Source organism: Porites lutea, chromosome 2 (assembly GCF_958299795.1).
Source record: "Porites lutea chromosome 2, jaPorLute2.1, whole genome shotgun sequence".
NCBI lineage: Eukaryota > Metazoa > Cnidaria > Anthozoa > Scleractinia > Poritidae > Porites > Porites lutea.
The window spans coordinates 6,014,795-6,034,106 of NC_133202.1; the positions used below are offsets into that span (position 1 = coordinate 6,014,795).

General features: G+C 38.4%; 1 protein-coding gene across 1 annotated transcript; it reads left to right on the plus strand.

Moving 5' to 3' along the window:
* Positions 1–42: 42 nt before the first annotated feature.
* Positions 43–16,890, plus strand: LOC140927524 (ribosome quality control complex subunit TCF25-like). Its single transcript, XM_073377187.1, has 23 exons — positions 43–217; positions 312–512; positions 1,229–1,310; positions 1,499–1,571; positions 2,059–2,124; positions 2,305–2,346; positions 2,730–2,773; positions 3,243–3,276; positions 4,674–4,770; positions 5,652–5,751; positions 6,997–7,090; positions 7,442–7,491; positions 7,572–7,614; positions 8,250–8,355; positions 8,450–8,554; positions 9,138–9,167; positions 9,696–9,784; positions 10,545–10,617; positions 11,036–11,121; positions 12,966–13,024; positions 13,690–13,721; positions 15,038–15,117; positions 15,524–16,890. Exons 1-23 carry the CDS (start codon positions 74–76, stop codon positions 15,837–15,839), a joined length of 2,046 nt encoding a protein of 681 aa, XP_073233288.1. The 5' UTR covers positions 43–73; the 3' UTR covers positions 15,840–16,890.
* Positions 16,891–19,312: the final 2,422 nt, after the last annotated feature.

The window sequence follows — 19,312 nt, forward strand, 5'->3', positions numbered from 1 at the left end:
TTGGCTGCTAAGCCATCTGCGTGGCTGCGAAGTCGCACCACAACTATTCCGGCCTAAAAGAAAATGTTTAAGAATGTCTTCGCGTGTTTTGAGGAAACTACAGGGTGAGAAGGAACTAGAAATTTTACAAAATGAAGAAGAGGAAGAAGATGAATTGAACTTCACGTCGGCTAAGTCAAAAAAGAAACAGAAAGTCGCAGTTAATCCTTTTGATTTGGTAAGTAAAATACTGGATGCCGGTTCTATAAACTGCACCAGTTGCATGCGCACACTGTGTTGTGACGTGTATGTTTACAGCGTTTCTGTTTTAGTTAAATGTAGATGATGAACAATCAGCTGAAGATTCTCAGGATGAACAAGAAGAAGAAAATCAGAAGGAAACCGCTGAAAATTGTGTAGCAGAAGAGAAACCAAGTTCAACAGAGCCTGCTGAAAAACAAGGTGCCAAAAAGAAGAGAAAGAAAAAGAAAAAGAAAGGGAAGGGTGAAACTGAAAATGGGAAAGTTACCAATGTGAGTGTGATAATCTTCAGTACAAAGGATGCATTTTTGGGGGAGAATCAGAAAATGGATTTTTGTATTCAGAAATCCAGATTTGGATTTTCCAAAAAAAATGCACCCAAAATTTAAACTATCAATTTTCCTAATGAATGTGGACATTCCACGTAAATGAGATTTTGATTAAATTTCGGTGGGAACTCTTCATTCTGAAAGTGTCCGTGTACAGCTATTTCAGTTAAGGTTGTCAGATTTTAAGGTCTGAAGCCTGCGTGACAGGACTGCAAGGTCATGCGTGTGGGTAGCTATAAATCCTTAAAAATTTGATCACAATATTATTATTTTGACAGTTGTTAGTGCCATGGAATGGTATAAAGGTCACAAACATTTACATTATATTTTTTTAATTTAGTAAGATTATCCATATTGCTTTGCAGTTTCATCCCAAATTAATGTTTTCCATGATCTGACAACATTTATGAAATTAAGAAATAGCTGCAAGACAATAATATATATATATATTATTTTTGAGGGAAATTGTTTCCAGTACCAGATCCATCCCCACTAAGGTAGTGAAAAACAGTGTCGATAAAACATGGCCTTACACTCTTACACTCAATAAAAATGAACAATCCATTTTGTTGAAAGGTGCCATTCTTTTTCTACAGGTGCTTGTTTTAGTTAATACTTAAATTTAATAATATGAAGAAAACATTATTTTTTATATTTAGAATGGAAAGAACAGTATTGATTGTGCCAAAAACAAAGAAGTGAAAAACTCACAGCAAACAGAAAAACAAGTAGAAATCCCTGGTGAGAAAAAATATGTAATTTATAGAGAACATAATTATTTTATAAAAGCTAAAACAGAGTATCTTATCCCCCAAAGGCGGAGGACTTCCTATTTTGCCCAAAAGGGAATGTGCCTTCAGTGTGTCTCATTAGGATACAGAAACGGATGAGTTAAAGTTTTTACTTTTTTTTTCTCCCTCTGAAACCAGCTCCTGTAGCAACATTTGGACAGAGCACCTCAAGGTCTCTTTATACCAAACCTTTGCTTGGTGTGGAACATAGGTAAGATTTTTATTTTGTACATGCAATTACAGTATTGAAAGGATGCGCATGCAATAAGGCCCTTAGTGACCATTTAACTCTTGTCAAATTCTCCTTTTGCTTTACAAACAACATAATTTAAGGTAACAGATCCTATTAGATTGTTTGAAAATTATTAAAATAAAATACATGTGTCTGTGGTAATTCTTCTATATTGCATTTTTTATTGCAGGTATAAATTTTTCAGATTACTGTATAAAGAATTTCCTTCATTTTGATTTTTGGAATATAAACCATATCCACTCAAATAAGCACTTTCCCCGATCAAGCACCACCCCCCATTAAGCCCATGGCCCCGATACAAGCTCGATTCTATGCTACCCTCAAATAAGTTTTGCCCACATATAAGTGCCAAATTTGAGGCGTGAAAATTTTTAAGTGCCTTAATGCTTATTCATGTAATTACGGCATAAGATGTTATGAAATTATTGATATTTGTTTCAACCAGGCACTTGAATGCAGAGAATGAGATGAAAAAGAGATTTGGATCTCATGTTGTTCGTGCAGAAAACAGGTTTGTTTAATACTGAAAGGATTGTTTTGTTTTGGATTGCTTTGTTCTATTATATTATTTTACTGCTAGTGTTACATATTTTTATTTTGACCTGAGATGCTTCAGATGTTTCCATTCCCTTTCTTCCTTGAACAACATTAATTTTATTACGAAAACTCTGGAATATGCTTCAACTTGTAGGCACAGACGAGCACATCATCGAGTTTACCATCACTCCTCAAGGTTTGTTTATTAACATTCATTGAATGAACTTAGCAATGTGTAGGTATAAATATAAGGAATAGCAAGTGTTTGTCTTTCAAAAGTGCAAAACTGAAAGTCTTTAAAACTTTTTAAAAATTACTTTGAACCAAAAAAGCTGAGACTTTGATACACAAAAAACTTGTTAAAACATAGCTGTTAACAAAACCTGGATCAGACCAGATGAGATTATAACACAAACACCCACCACCCTTTTCTAATGTTCATAATAGTCTCACTTTGAAGTTGCTGAAATTTCAGTCACTGTAAACAACAGTTCAATTCAGGACCATTTTAGACTGCACTAGATGATTACTTTCACTTTCTTTTGTCAACGTGACACTTGCATATTTTTATATCCACAGACTAGTGACACCTAAACCAACATGGCCTCGTATGGGAGCAACAGGTCAGTTTTAAACCTTCTGAGTAACATGTGGGGTTAAATGTTGAAATGTCACAAACAAATTTCTCCAGTATCTTGGCAGTTCTGATAGAGAGGCAAAATAGGCCGGTTGGTAAGTTAAATTTCTTGATGGTTAATCTGTACCAATCCTGTTGCTGGTCAAGGTAATTTTACACCACACTTTTCATACATTGCAGACTTCTTTTTTCCCAGTGTTGTACTTTTAGTAGTCATCCATTATTAATTACATATCTTTACACGACAAAACAATTTCTTGGTTGTTGTCTCATCCATGAGAAAAAAATTACAAGCGGTGTGGTGACAGTTTCATGTACCATATATGGTCTCAGAAGGGTTATGAACTCTGATCTGTGGAGCCAATCAGATTGCAGAAAAATCCAGTAACCATAGTCCAATTATTTTAAATAAAGCTGTTATTTATTCAATTCGCTTTTAATGGTTTGCTTTGTAGGGATAAGTATGAATATTAGCGATAGCAAACATGGGTAAGTTTTTATAAAATAATGTAATGTACTGAACCTTCATTAAATGTGAACGTAAAATTCTAATCCACGAATATGCTACAAAACTTATCAATCCCGAAAATTCCCCCCTTCCACATGAAATTCGTACTTTGGTGCAGGACCGTAAGGCTTGGAAGCACATAGAGGTCGACTGTGGCACCACAGGGAACCCCCATGAGCTCCTCAGCAGAGGAGAGAGATTGACATTTTTGTGTACTACCGTTCATACAGACTCCCACATAATTGGTGACCCTGTGAGCAAACCCTCCTTTCAGGTTCTTCTTGACTGAAGAGGAGACAAGGAAGTTCTGCCTGAATAGCCTTTGAAGTTGCCGCAGCCTGAAATTCTGGACTAGTCAGTCTTGTTTTTTCTCGTCGAACTGTTTTTTTGAGTGCAAGCATCTGTTTATTTATAAACCATTGGTTATAACTGAGTCCACTGTACCAAGCCCATGACTATTAGGCCTGGGTTTGAAACTGTATCCGGCAACATGTAGTGCATGCTCAACAAAGATCTTACTCGATTCATAAAGAATCTTTTTCAAAAAAGCCACATTTGAGCAAGTGAAAGGAATTAGGATCTGCGGCCAGGGTAGTAACTGGCAAAGTAGAGAAAAAAATATTGGTGTAATTTACCAACTGTCCCAGCCCCTTTTGTTTAAAAATAATTTTAATTTACTGGTTAATAAAAATCTTCAGGGTCAATGTGCTAACTTTTTTCCTTCAAATAAAGTCAAGTACATGTAGATGACTAACAACAAGGACAAAATAATTCCAGGCAAATATGCAGAAAATTAGGGAGAGAAGTGAAACAAACAAGGTCCTTATTCTGGTGTTTCTTTTTCCCTTTGCCCTTTAAGCCCTAAGAGTGATCAGCATCAAATTTCTCCTTGTAATATCACTGCTTCATAAAACACAGTGGTCATGAGAATAAAGGACATGATCACACAAGATGAATCTAATATTGATACTTAATATTGATACTTCAACAAATTCTCCCCACTACTTCTATTGGAAACGTATGTGGATAACAAAAGAGAATTTGAATTTTGATGTTAGGGTTTAAAGAAGTTCATTATTTTGATTCATGCACACTTGTCGAAAAGGAAACTTCAACTTCAACTTTATTTAAATTTGGAAATATAAGATACATTGGGACTGGCCTGCAGTTAGGGGGAAATCAAAATTTATACAGCAAACATCTTTGTTGTATTTAATATTGATTTTCTCCATTTTATCAGCTTAACTGTTGTTGTTGCTTTTAGGTATATCTTCACTGTATGTAAACATTCTCTTAAAGTACAGTTGCATGTACCTGAATTTAAACATGCTCATTCTTACAATCACCTTTCCTGCCATTTCTTTTTACACTTATCTAGGTACACCTATTTTGAATTTGAGCATTCTCCTTCCTACCAAGAAGTCCAGTTTCTGTTTCTTGACGCTGTGGAATCTCTAAACCCCAACAACATATCTGTGAGTGATGAAATCCTCAGCCAGTTCTTTCTTTCAGTGCTTTTGTAACTTTACTAAATGATTGGAAATAGATGGAAACTACAACCCTGGTCAAAATATCTTGGGGCATTTGAGAAAATTAAGCACAAAGATTCACTATTGTGAATGAACTCATATTCTACCTCTTATAAGAACTTGGGAGTGTTGTTATGGGGGTTATTTCTGCTCCCCCTTCCCTTAAAAATGTTGACTGTCAACACTGCACCAGGGGGAGAGGGTAGGGAAAATGCATCATTTTGTTGAGCTATTAGGGCCATTTATACGAGGAAAAATAAGACGCATCTTACATAAGACGCGTCTTAAATACACAGGTGCGAAACAAAAAAAACATTCAGGTCCTCTACAGCAATGTTTGGACCACGACTGAAAATCCTTGCACTCCCAAAAAAATCCCTTTTTTTGAACTTTTAAAAAAATTAGTAGGTGTAGGCTGATTCAATTAATCAATCAGTCAATCAATTTATTGGTGTAATAGCATGGGATAGGGTGCCCCGAGTATCCGAGCCAGAGGCTCCTGTGTAAAACACATGACAAAAATAATTAATAATAATACAATACATGAAAATAATAATAATTAAGCAGGTTACAAATATAAAAGACAATAATAAAAATTACTATATCCCAGAATGTATAAAATTATGTGAGAAGTACTCAAGTAACACCCTTTTGCATCCCACTTACTTAATCAAAAACTATGGAAATCTCACTGGTAGAATACATTATTGATTATAATATTAGATAAGCTAAAAACCGTAAGAATACAATAATTACAAATTAGTAACTGGTCTATGTTGTTCTTCTCTTACAGTGATGGTTATTGTTGTGATGATATTTTGTTGCAGGCTATCTTACACACTCATCCTTACCATGTGGATTCCTTGCTGCAACTCAGTGAAATCTGTAAAATGGGTGAGGATTTCCAAATGGCTGCAGAACTTATTGGTGGGTTTACATTTATATAATAATGTTTTGCCTTCACCTCTTCTGTGGTAATGCAATCAACCTCTGTTAAGCGACTTCCTATTCAGTCAGGGTTTTTGGTAGCATTTGGAGGTACCGGATACAGAAGTTCAGCTGGCAGACTTACACTGTTCATGCCAGGTGGATTGGGGGGCATGTTCCCCTGGGAACTTTTTAAAATTGTACTCTCTAAAATGCAATTTCCTGCATTCCCTGGACTGGAATTGGTTAACGGGGAAAGTCTTTTACGGCATCAAAAATTGCTCACAAAAAATTAAATATTTGACTCAACAATAATAATTATAATAGATCATTATGGGTTTGCAGTTGTTTATTTTTTAGTTGATTCCAAAACAATTTCCAAATCGGAAGGCGTGTACAAATCCCCAGTGACAGATGGTTTACAGATAGTAATAAAAATGTCCAGTTCAGTTGTTGCATTGACTCATCAAAATGTTAAATCAAACAAGAAATGATTTTCACACTTAAAAAATACTTATTTTATGCTCAAACTACTAAACGTTACATGTCAAACAACCAGACATTGTGTCCAGCATCCGGTCTGAAACAAAACCCCTGTTCAGTGACCTCTCTCTATTTAGGGGCCAGGTACAAAAGTCCCTCTGGGCTAAAATTGTCAGTAAATCACTGTAAACAGCATCTCTATAAAGCAACCAACTTTTTGAAGCAGCCACTCGTCTCTTTTCCAAGGGTCCCTGCTTTCAGTGCGGACACTCAAAGTGGGACACAGGGAAGAAGATTGCCCACTCACAACGTTTTCTGCCAACAAAAGATTCTCAAGTTTTTTGCAAACAGACCAATAAAAATAAAGATTAAACTGTGCAAATGATGTGAACTTTAAACCATTTGAACTTACTTGACCTCTCAGGAAACGGCCCTCAAATTTATTAATGTTGTTGGTCCATTTGCAAAACAACTTGGGATTCTTTTGTTTTCAGAAAATGTTGAGATTGGACAGTCTTTTTTCAAGTGTCCAGGTTTGAGTGTCTGCACCGCAATAGAGTTTGAACTTCAATAATACTTACCCTGTATATTTATATATCCAGGCGTTTCTTTAAGGTAGTACTCAATAAAACTCAAAGGTAACAGCAACTTTTTTCATTGCCAAGAACCGTATAATAAAGATGAAGTAAACATCAGGTTTGGCATTGTAAGCGTACCTTATTGTCTCCTGATTTATATTATATTATAATTTTTTTATTTCAGAAAGAGCCCTGTATTGTCTTGAAAGAAGTTTTCACACTGTGTTTAGTCTTACACAGGACTACACAAGGCTTGACTACAGGAAGGCAGAAAACAGGTGACATATTAAATAACCTTTTTGTTTTAATAATTAGATAAAGGAAGTAAATAAGTGTAGGTTAGTTTCAAATAATCAAAATCCATACCCAGTACTTGGCTCCAAAGCTGATGGAAGGAAAAGAAATAAAATGAAGATTTTATTCATCCTTAAAACTCAATTCCATTTTTTAGTTCTATGTAAGCCCATTATAATGACGACAAGTTTCTAGTACCTTGCCACTATTATTTAGGCTTCAAATGTAAAAATTACTGAAATATAATGTTAGACAATACTGCAGTGCTAAAACCTGTTCATCTTTCTTTAATTATTTGCCACCAGCAAGATCTCATGTATCAAGTTTTTTTTTAGGTCCTTCTTTATTGCTCTGTTTCGTCAAATCATCTTTGTTGGGCAAAAAGGTAATTGAAGCGCTTTGTTACCGTGAAGTCTGCCTTGTCATGCCTTACAAGTTGACGTCATTCTTTTTTTCTCATTTTAGGCTGCTACAGAACATCTTTGGAGTTGTGCAAGCTTCTGCTGAGGTGAAAGTGTTTTACAAAGTGAAAATACTAGGCCAACTGCTATTTTAACAAATGAATTACGCATTTCTTGTAATAAAAAACTGAAAGTGTGTAATGCCAGCAGTCTTCATCTTCCTGAGTGTTGTATACTTAAATGTTTCATTTGAGGTCCCAACTCCATTTATTTAATCCTTTAGGTCCCATGAGTGACTAATATCAATTTTCTCCTAACAACATCAGCAGATCATCAAGAGTAAAGGTTATGAGAATTACTAAATTGATTACCAAAGGGAGAATGCTTTGATCTTAAACCAAATTCTCTCAACTATTCTTAAAAGAAATGTATGGAGATAAGGCTGGAGAATTTGTATGTGGATCTTGGTGCATAAAGGGTTAAACCTCTGGAAATACCAAAGTGTACATGTAATTCTACTTGTTCCTTAAAAACAAATTTTAGAGTTGCAATGATGCTGCCATTTCTCAGAAGTTCCAATTGCCCTCATTGATGTTGTTGGTTTCTTGAAATCTCATAAATCTAACATACCACTTAACTTTTGTGGGGCTTGGTCTGTAAAAACACTTAAAAGTTTACACTCTCTTTCTAGATCTTAATGTTGCAACTGTTAGTTTAATGTGGTTGCCTTTTTTTCTTTCAGCCTGGATCCAGAAGAAGACCCCCTTGGAGTTTTACTTATGATTGATTTTTATGCCTTAAGATCTGAGCAGTTTAGTTTCCTCATCAGACTCTTTGAAGAGTGGGAGGTATAAATATCTGACTGCGTTCAACAGTCCTTGTTTATTCTCTTTTAAATACAGCAAAGTAACTTAATTATAGAATTTCTTTTCTTGCTTTTAGTCTCACAGAAACTTGTCTCAGCTTCCAAATTTTGCCTTCTCTGTGGCTCTTGCCTACTTCCATGCCAGCAAACAAACTACTGAAACACAAAAAGCAGATGAAATGGTAAGTTCCTTTCGGTTATAGTGTATTTCAATGTGCACATGTAATAGTTTTTGTTTTTATTATTAGTTTTGAACAGAATCACTTCCACACTCCTAGACTTTCTAAAAGTCCTCTTTTGTTGTGAGTAATTCTACTAAGCTCCAAGTAAAACATTTCCAAACCACTGTTATCTTCTCTTGAGCCTTGCCCATTTCCCATATAAATTTTAGCAGTTTGCTGCCATCCAGGTCATTCTAACAATGGTCCTGATGATAGTCGATGGTCCTCTCTGCCATTCTCAGAATGTGCTTAACTACATTGGATCCAGGACAACTCGCCGCCCGGACTATTCACCCTGTACAATTGGCTACCAAATCCTTTGAAAATTAGCCCCCAATTTCTCAACGATTAGCCCTCAGTTATTAGAAAGCAAAAAGTAAAAGGAGGAAGAAAAACTCGGGGGCAAAGGGCTAATCATCTTGAAATTGGGGGTTAATAGTCCTGGGCGTGATGCCCAGGGGCCGAGTTGTCTGATGTCGTAGGCTTACACTAGATTACAAAGGTGCTCACGCTTACTTTATGTTATCTTTTATTCACATTGCAGGTTCAGACAGCTTTAATTATGTTTCCATCGGTAAGTGGTAGCAATTTCTTAGGAAATATTGTCTAAACCGTTAAATTAACTACCAGAACAATCCAGTCACCAGTTTTCTTTAAAAAGCAGGCTAAACGGTCATGTTTTTTTTTTCTTTTCATTCGAATACGATGTTTTTTAAACGAAATGTAGTCGAAATTCAAACCGTGAAAACTGCCACCACATTGAGTGAACACTCTTATTCTTCGGCCATTTCAACTTCGGTAAAAATAAAACACAAACTGCGGTAACAAACATGATGAAACAACGCATGTTGCAAACAACTAAGATTTCAAAGATTTGACGTTTCGTATGTAACAACATACATCTTCAGAAGTGACGGTTAAAAAGATTACAGTAAAATTTAAACATCTCGAAAAAGACTGGAACCTGATAAACAGGTAAAAGCGATAACTAATGACAACAAATTTTGATGACAGACTCAATCATGTTGAAGTCTGCACCAGCTAAATAATGGAATGATAGAAGGTTTGTTGGTTTGTACTAACAGTGCGTTGAACTTTGTAGGTTTTATCTTCCCTTATGGACAAATGTAATGTTGTGTTGGATTCCTCGCTAATCAATCATCAATTCTTTTCTCCCGCGTCATTCAACAGGTAGAGTAAATCGCCCAAATTTTCTAATTTTAATATTCCACAAAACATATTCCGCGAAAAAAACATCGAACTTGTTTTGCAACATTGTTGCAAAACGAGTTAAAAACCTATGTTGCCCATTTCATCACCCACGAATCAAACCTCTCTTGCAACAAATCAGGTTGTTGCAGGGTGCGTGAATGCTAGAATTACGCGGGAGTCACGCCATACGCGTACACTGCGAGCAGTCTCTCTTTTTCTTCAGATCTTGTAAGGGTAGTGCACTCGCGCGCGAGCGGCGAAGCCGCGAGACGCGCGAAACGAGGGCGGCAGCCTCTCCCATCTTGCGCCATCAGTCACGCGCGTGGCCATGTGCGTATCTCGTGTTTTGCTCGACGGACGACAGAAAAAAGAGAGACTGCTCGTAGTCTACCACACACGGGATTTACGTCACTGGCTGCAAAACAAGTTTCCCTAAGGCCGATAAAACGCGAAACATGTGCAGATTTTGTTGCACTAAGTAGAACTACCCTCTACTTTCTGCAACCTGCAACAACCTGATTTGGTGCAAGACAGCTCTGATTCTTGGGAGATAAAACGCGCAACATCGCTATTCAACTCGTTTTGTAGAAATTTTGCAAAACTAGGTGCACGATTTTGTAGCCTCCCACGCAGTCGTTCTTAGGGGTTCGTCACGTGTTCCTGGCCTATTTACCGTACCTTCACTAGATTTTAATGTTGTTGTTGTTGTTGTTTGTTTTTTTTTCATGTTGACCTATAGTGACCCTCTTGCTCTAAAGCAACTGGAAGGTTTGTACATTGGTAGAACTTACCATGTTTGGAAGGAACCAGAGGTGAGAGACAATGACAATAATTGCTTGAACGCCTTTGTCAAAAAATAAGTCACTTTTTCAATTTTAACGTGCTCTATAATTTTCCCAAGACTTGTTAGTATGTAAAATTCGCAAACGCTATCAGCCTTTTTCACAAGTATATTTCCTTGAACGGGTAACAACTTGCTTTTTATCTATTATCACAGAAAAACGCAGAGTGTACATCTAAATCTCTACGAAGCTTAGGTTTACTTTGTAGTACTTTTTGCCTGTCTTGACTGTGACTGTAGTTTAGTTTAGTTTTGAGTAAAACTTTCCTACTAACAGTTTAGTGGAAATTGATAATCTAGTTTCGGTATTTTTCACACGACTTCAGCCGCGATCACCACTGCTCAATCAAGCACCTTCTAACAAATAATTTTGTCCTGTTTCATTTGAGGTTATTGATTGGCTTGCGGTGAATGTCAGAATAGTTTTAGAAAGAGTCCAGGCCCAGGATCCTTTGGTGCAAGAATGTAAACAAAAGTAAGTGCAGCTTTTTAGAGCGGTTTTCATTTGAGTGTCGAAAAGTAATTGGTTTTGCACTTTCTACACGATGCGATTGGCTTAAAAGATTCGCGCCACCTTTTCATCCAATCAGAAGTAAAACCAAAGCCAATTGTGACGCGCTCGCATGCCTTTTCGCGCGCTTTGCGTCAGCCACATGTAATTACTTCGAGTTTTGATTGGTTCAATGTATTGTCTGTGTCCTATGTGATTGGCCAGAGTAATTACTTTGGTTTTGGTTTTACGACACTCAAACGAAAACCACTCTAGTTTCTTGTACTTGTGTAAACCGTTAACACTAACTTGAACCATCAACCTGCAGAGGATAACACTATTCATATTAGCTATAAGGGTATGTGTTGTTGTAAGAAGCATGTGCGTCGTTTACCCAGGCTGAGAAAACAGCCTGCATTTGGCGACGCCATCACTTGTTTCCCCGCGAAATGACGTCCAAGGAACAAGCGCAGAAATTCCAGACTGATGACGCGTCACTAACCAGGTCTGGGTAGTGTCTCTGATTGGTCGTACCGCGAGGGAAATTTGCTCTAACCAATCAGAAGTACTTCTCATATCTGAGCAGTGACACGTGACCAGTATGGAATTTCTGCGCTTGTTTCTCAGACGTCATTTCGCGGCGATACCAGTGGTGGCGTCGCCAAATGGCGGCTGTCTTCTCAGGCTACGTTTACCAAGTCATTAATTAGGAAGTCAAGTTACGCCACAAAGAATATAACACTGAACTGGCTCTATAGCCATTACCTAACCATTACTTACTGTATTGACTTGGTCTATAGCTCACATCATCCCCGTAAAGGGTATAGTTCTCAACCCTTCAAGTCTCTGTCAGGAAATAAAATTAGGTTATTTTTGTGTAAAATAGGGTATTATTAACGCGGAAACTCATCAGGGAGTGATAAAATCATATTCAAACTGTAGATAAGAAATATCGTACACATTTAGTGCACATACGTATCAACATTTGTTGTCGCTAAAACTGCCTTCAAACTACTTTTTTTCTCTAAATTCTGCAAATTAGGCAAACAGTAAAAAAGTTAAAACGGGATAAAACTCTGATGGAAATGTGGTGGTGAATTTTAAGCCTAGTGAATACATGAGAAAGATGTTCGATTCAGTCAGTGACTCAGGCGGCTCGGAAGAAAAAATCCAGATACTTCCAATAGGAGTCGAACCTTTGACCTTCTGGCCTCGGTTGTTCAAAGGCTGGATAGCGCTATCTACCAGGACCCGGGTGTTCAAACGTTGGATAGCGCTATCCACCGGATGAATCACTATCCAGTGGATAAGTATTGGGGAACTAATTGCGTTATCCACTGAACAGATTTTTATCCGGTGAATAGCGCTATCCAACGTTTGAACAAACAGGGCCAGATAAATCTCTGTCCAGTGGTTAGTGCAATTAGTTTCCCCAACGCTTGAACAACCGGGGCCATGGTTACTAGTCTCCATATACTGTTCATCTGGAGAGCAAAGGTCACTAAACTACAATCATGGACAAAAGTCTTTGGACAATTTTGCGTTTCTGGGGCGTTTTCCAATTCACACAGGTCCAACCCCTCCCCTCACCCCACAAACAATGTTGGACGCGTGCATCCAGAATTTTTTCCGAGTTTCAACTTTGTATAGGGTGGGGAGAGGGAGAAGTGCAAGAAAATTTCGAAAAGGATGCACTGTTTTAAGAGGGAACCGAGAAATGACAGAAAAATATGAATATAGCAGTACAGTCCCAAGGACTTTTGTCCAGGATTGTAGGTTCGTTCAACCTACTCTATTTTGTGGTTGATTCTATTCATCTCTGTTTCTAGGCGACAAGTACGTTACAGGGGAACACCGAGAAATGTTTACCGGCACATTTTGATGTCAGGTGAGTGTGCTTGTTGGAATTAAAAAGCGATTATTTGTCTCAGTAATCAAATGGTTCCATTAATTTATTTTGCAAAGATTAACTCGAACTATTTTTTTTTTTTCAAAGACTAACAAATTTCTATTGCGCACCACGTGACATATTCGATGAGGGATATCAAGTCGGAAAAAGGATATCGACTGATATCGGACATCTGATTATGTGCCACATGATATGCTTGTTAAGGGATACCCTGTAATACCCGAAATGTGTTCACTTTTCAACCCCATATAACCGTAACGAAATAAAATGGCGTGTAACACTGTCAAGGGTTACAGGTCGTTTCGATACAAGTTGATCCAGTCGACGTGTAAATAGTTTCACGTCCTTGGCGTGGTTGTAGTTGTACTTCTTGAGTTCGCACTGAAACGACTTGCATCGAAACGACCGGTTTCCTCGTCAAGTTGCTGTGTGGTCAGTTGTATAGTTGATAACCTTCTGTCAGCGTGTTAAACTCCTTAGCTGGAGTAGGATTCTCTCCCCGTCTCGCTATATTTATACAATTAACAATTTCAACACTCTGAAGATGAATTTCGTTCAGGTTGTCGAAAACTCAGTGATTGCCAACAACAACAGGTCAACGTCATTTTCGACAGACTGCTAAAAGCCTTTTTCTTTTGTTGTAGATATTAAGGACGCCACAGCTTCTCTTCCCATGGTAAGTTATGTCACGTTGCTTTGTTTTGCTTTTGAGTGCCTTCAGGCCTTGCTGCTGTTCGTTCATACGTACAGTTTGGTGGCCAGTTTTCTTACAAACAAGTGTCACACTTTGGATTGTCAGTTGTGTATTTTTATAGCCAAGTTCTAAAATTACGAAGTCCAGGGGTCGATTTAATTAAACTTTTACAAGTGTAATTTACAAGTGTAGCTATTATTGTAGGGACTAAAAACAAAAGCTATAATTGTAAATTACACTTGTGAAAGTTTTATTAAATTGAACCCAGGTTGTATGAATTTTGACTGTTGACGATTTCTCCTCTTTAGAATTTTAAAGCTTCTCTGAACTTAAGTCTTAAAAGAAAGGCTTTGTTCTAATTGGCCACTTCAGAAACGAGATGGGAACTGGAGCCGAAATGCGTCCCGCAAGTGTTTCTGGGATCGTTACTGGGCATGCGCCAGTCGCCGATCAGCCATTGGCCAATTTTTTTCCCTGTCCCTAGGGACAGTCCCAGAGGTCTTTGCGAAAGTTAACTCGTTCATACGTACAGTTTGGTGGCTCAAAAACGAGATGGGAACTGGACATGAAATGCGTCCCGTAATTGTTTCTGGGATCGTTACTGAGCATGCACAGGTCACCGGTCAGCTATTGGTCAATTTTTTTCGCTGTCCCTAGTGACAGTCCCAGAGGTCTTTGCGAAACTTAACTCGTCCCAGATTCCCTCTCGCTTCTAAAGTGGCAAATGGCTCCGGTTACTTCGCCATTAGGCTTTTCTGCTTTCTGTTGATCCAAAACCAGGTCGTGCCATAGATCTTGCTTACTATTGGAAGACAAGTTAGCTCTTATTCTGAAATAACTGCAAACAGAGCAAATGTGTTGTCCAACTTTGCTCCCAGGTTCCTTTCTCCTCCTCTTTCAAGAAAGGAGCCTGGGAACTAGGTTGTTTAATTGTCATGGTAACTTGCCCTGTGTCTGGCCATAGTTAATAAAGTGGAATGATTATGAAGCCCGTTAGAATCCTTTGTTATATGTTTTTGTAAGCTTTTTTGGACCTGACCGTGTACAACGTTCAATGTCATTTTAATAAGTCGCAATCTCTGAACAAAACAACAAAGGATCGTGCACGGTCAAGGAGCGTCCATCATAAACTACAGCTCCATTGTTTTCGTCTTTGATGTTTGCCGGCTTTTATAACCAGTAGTCCTCTACTAACTATGGTCTGGGCTTATCATCGTGGTAACTCGGCCCTGCTTTCAAATACCAATCGAACACCCCTTTCCGACTGAAGCGAAAGTTTTATATTATCTGTATTTCAGGACTTGGCGAATGTTCCTCTTTTGTCGTATGACCCTCTGCCACCTCGCGAGTCGTTTGCAGGGTATATGCGACCACGAAGGTAAGAGGAAGATTTGGATATTTTCATTTCGCCCATGAATGAGTGTCAGGCGGATTTAGCAAAGTCAACGCAACTTTTATTAAGGACTTAAACGTCTTAGCACGAGTCTATGTAAATTGCTTGTTACGGGTTATTGGCTACAACTTCGTTCCCATGGTTCTCCCTTACTCAGCCCTGTCTCTCGCTCCGTGAGCCGATTAGGAGAGGACCCTGGGAACGAAGATGTATAGGCTTACGATGAACTTGCTGAAAGCGATTTCCGGTGTTCTGTTTGCCGTTCTGCCATTGGTCAATTGGTCAAGTCGGTTTTTAGATCTGTGCGCGCCGTCGTCGTCTTTTCTAAGTCCGCCTTTTCCCATCTTAAAAAGCGCGAGATTTAACGATTTTTTTAAAACTGTTCTTTCAGAAACCTACCTCGTGAAGAAGAACACGGCGGCGCTTTGTCTATGTTTTTCCGTTCGCTTCTCCCTTCTTTTTACTCCCAGACTGCTGACGGACAACGCGAACGTTTAGAAATGAGGCTTGAACAGCCCGTGGAAGGAGCAGAGGGAGGGCCCAGGCCTTTACGAGATACAGAGTTCGCGCGGGGCGTGGAAAATCTAATGGTTGCTATGAGAGAACTGCTTAATACTCTAAGTTATCGCGGACAGCCCGAGAGTGAACAGGGGGATGATGCTGGAGAAAATGAAGAGGAATGGGAAGAAGGACAAGAAAATCACTAACATCGTTTGTCAGTTTATCTGACTTTGCAGTGGGATTTCTGTGCCTTTCTTAAGGCCAGTGCCAGCCGATTTCTTCCCAACGCGCAACACTGTACTTGAGAGAAATTGGTAACCAGTGAACTATCTCACCGTCGTCTCTTCTTAAGAAAGAGCAGGGGTACAATCAAACCCACCTTCAAACTCCCAGTTGTCACGGACGGGAATCTTACTCTCGAAGAAGAAAATTGGCCTTAAAGAACGCTGTTAGAGACGCTTAGTTACAGCCTCGTTCCCAGTCGTCCTCGGCGTTTGCAAATTTGACGTCACCTGTATCGCGTCCGGTTCCAAGGCCCAAACCCCCCACCCCCCTCCCCCGCTCACTTGAATAGCGCGAAAAGGCCTGGAGAGGAGACTGGTTTAGTTACTGTAGTTTTCAATAAGTTAGGGAAATGGAAGAGCTGTTCACTCCACACACAAAGCTCGTTTGAGACAATTACCTCGTTTTAACTTTGTAAAAATTACGAAATTGTCCGTTATTGAAAGAAAGGTTCACAATCAGAATGATTCTGATCAATATAAGGCGAGTGTTAAGGTACATTATGGTAACAAGCTTTTTGGTGTGGCTCGCTCGTTTACACCTCTGCGCTGATGCTCGCATAATAATCAGGTTCGCTGCTCTATTGTAAATTATAGGTCACTGAGATACTTCCATTTTAAAGGATCTTTCCCTGATCCTCGAGTAGCCTTCATTGATGAATTAAAAATTTTGTTATTACTTAACATGTTATTAAGAGCGAATTATGAAGTTCTTGTGCTCGAAAATCTCCACATTATCAGAAACAACTTTCGACTTGGGCAAATGCACAGAGGATTGTTTCGCCTGTTCTAGACAGTCAATGGATAGCCAAGTAAACTACGGAATAACTACTACATAGATTTGCCGCGCGTGGGTTGCCCCTGGCGGCAGACAATATTTAAAAGAGTGAAAAGACAGGAAAGCGCTTTTCTAAAACCTGTTCAAGCCTGCCTGAACGAGACCTTTTAAAGAGAAGTAAATGCCCAAAACAGAAAACGCACTTGACAATACCAGGACTATAACGTCAGCATAAATCTGCAATCTACTGAGTTCGAGGTACTTTACCTTTAAATGCACCAATCAGGGAATCCAAAACCCGGTAAAGATCATCAGAAAAGATCCCATAAGAGCTTCTATGAGCGCGAAGTGTGGTAGAAATATAGCTATCGCCAGTGTGATGACTACCAACGAAACCCGAGTTATAATATTACGTATGGTATTGGAAATATCAGAGGTTATTTCTGAAAAAAAAAAGTCGATTCGTCGAGAGATTCACATACAGGTCTCAAGCAAAGTATGATTGAGAGTAAGCTGCTAATAACGAGACTAATAGAAGCGGTTATGTTTAGCGGTCCAACAGGAAAATTGTTAACAATGGCTTCATCTGTCTTGGATCCAAAAGTCAAAAATCCAAAGACTGCAATAATCACTTTAATAAAATCTGTATAAATTTGGGAATTCACGCACAGTTGATAATAGAGAGTAACCATTTGTTCGTGGACTTTTCTGTCTACATCTATTAATTGCGAAAACTATTTTTGACAAAGGTCTACTTTTTAAGTACTTACTTGGTAAGTGAGAAACTGACCAGTGTAGTTGCAGCAAGCGTCTTCGTAGACTACAATCAATGAGGGAGAGGGTGGTTCATTTTATAGCATAATTAAATCATGCTGCGGACTACAGAGAAGTCATAGCGTATGCTAATTATTCGCATTTCACGTTCTGCGAACAAACTGAAAAGAACCGGTATACTTGAAAGAAAGAAATGGATGACTGCAACTCAGAACCTCAAACGGCTTTGTTTCCTTGAACTTAAGAATGCCTATTTTGAACAAATCGAACATTCTTGTTTGTGTATATGAGTGTTGTTTATCCGGCCCAGGCTGAATTTTCTTACCTTTCTTTCGATTTTAGGATGAAAATATCCTTGAAAATATTCTTAACAATAAATAATAGCTTAAGGCGTTTCCGCTTTAGAATGTATTGGTCTGTCAATTACCAGTGTTCTTGCCGTTTAGTGAAGGGAATAATTTTGTGCGGTTAAGCTAAGAACATAAATTGTATTGTATTTATAGATTTTCAAACACAAAATTGATTCCTTTTCAGACTCTCAGCCTCTGCTTTCTTCTTAAAATACTTAAAATTTCCCAAATTTGTACAAGAATTTTTACCAAGGAAACTATTAGCCCATGCCATGGCTATAAATAAATCGCCATCGTTCAAGAAAATTTTTTAATATTATCTAGCTGCTTTGATCTGTGGACTGTAAAATTATTCACATCCTCGTATCCTTTGTAATACTTGATACTTGTTAAATTTTCTTTTTTTCCGCTGTAAAAACCTTTTACCATGCGTAAAATAAGAAGAATTTCCGGCAATGTTCGGAGAGAGGCTGGCCAACACGAAGAGCTATCTGGTATAATATGAACGCCTATATGTGACTCTTCACATTGGAGATCGGCGCGCCGGCCGGCTGCGGCAGCTTCGCTTCGTTACGGAAACCCGCCTATGTGTGAACAGTAGCCCTATACTGTATGGGTTTCGTGGTGTGAACATATCCTTAACTTATAGCAGGTTATCAACCGGATCAAACAAACAGACACTGACAAACCGCACTTCAGTAAAGCCTCGTGATGGACTGAATGATACAGCGTTGCTCGTTTATTAGTGTTTTGACCTCTTTTTTCCATGGAGATAAAAAAAGTTGCAACTGACGCTCGGGAATGAAATAAGAAAGAAATTCTCAATGGCAATATTTCAAAACACTAAGATCTTTTTTCACTTTCATGTTTATTACAGTGAAGAGTAACTGCAATGGGAATGTTAATTACCGTTATTCGTTATTTGTCATATTTAATAGTCGTGAATTGTACGAAGGACCCAACCTTACGGCCCCTCTAAAAGGAATTGTGCTTGTGTCCAGTTTTCTTTCGAACCTAGATTACATTAACGCGTTCTTCTTTTTCTGGATAACTTTTTAAAAAAAACTGAAAAATCGTCAGTTGAACAGGAAGCGCACCGACAGCCAAAATCATGCATCCTTCGAAATTCGTCGGTTCGTGACTCTAGCAGCTTCTTTTGATCTTTGGACTCGATCCCTTGGTGCAATTTATTTTTGAGAACTAGGCATAACTATTCATCATTTTGGGCCTTTTCTTTGAGTCAGTGAAGGGTATTCAGTGAAGGATGATTAATTTTCGGTGAATTTGGGTGTTTTTAAAAGAAAAAACCGCGAAGGATTCAATTCGTAAAGAGCAAATATGGAAAACCAAGAGAGAATTTGAGAAAACTCAGACCCACCAAAAAAATCTGACTAGAAAACTCAGACAAACACCTTTAAGCGGTGTTTACCCTCACCGCTCACAATTTTAATTAGCTGGAAGTATTGCTTTTGTTACACAGCCTGGGATAATTAGGT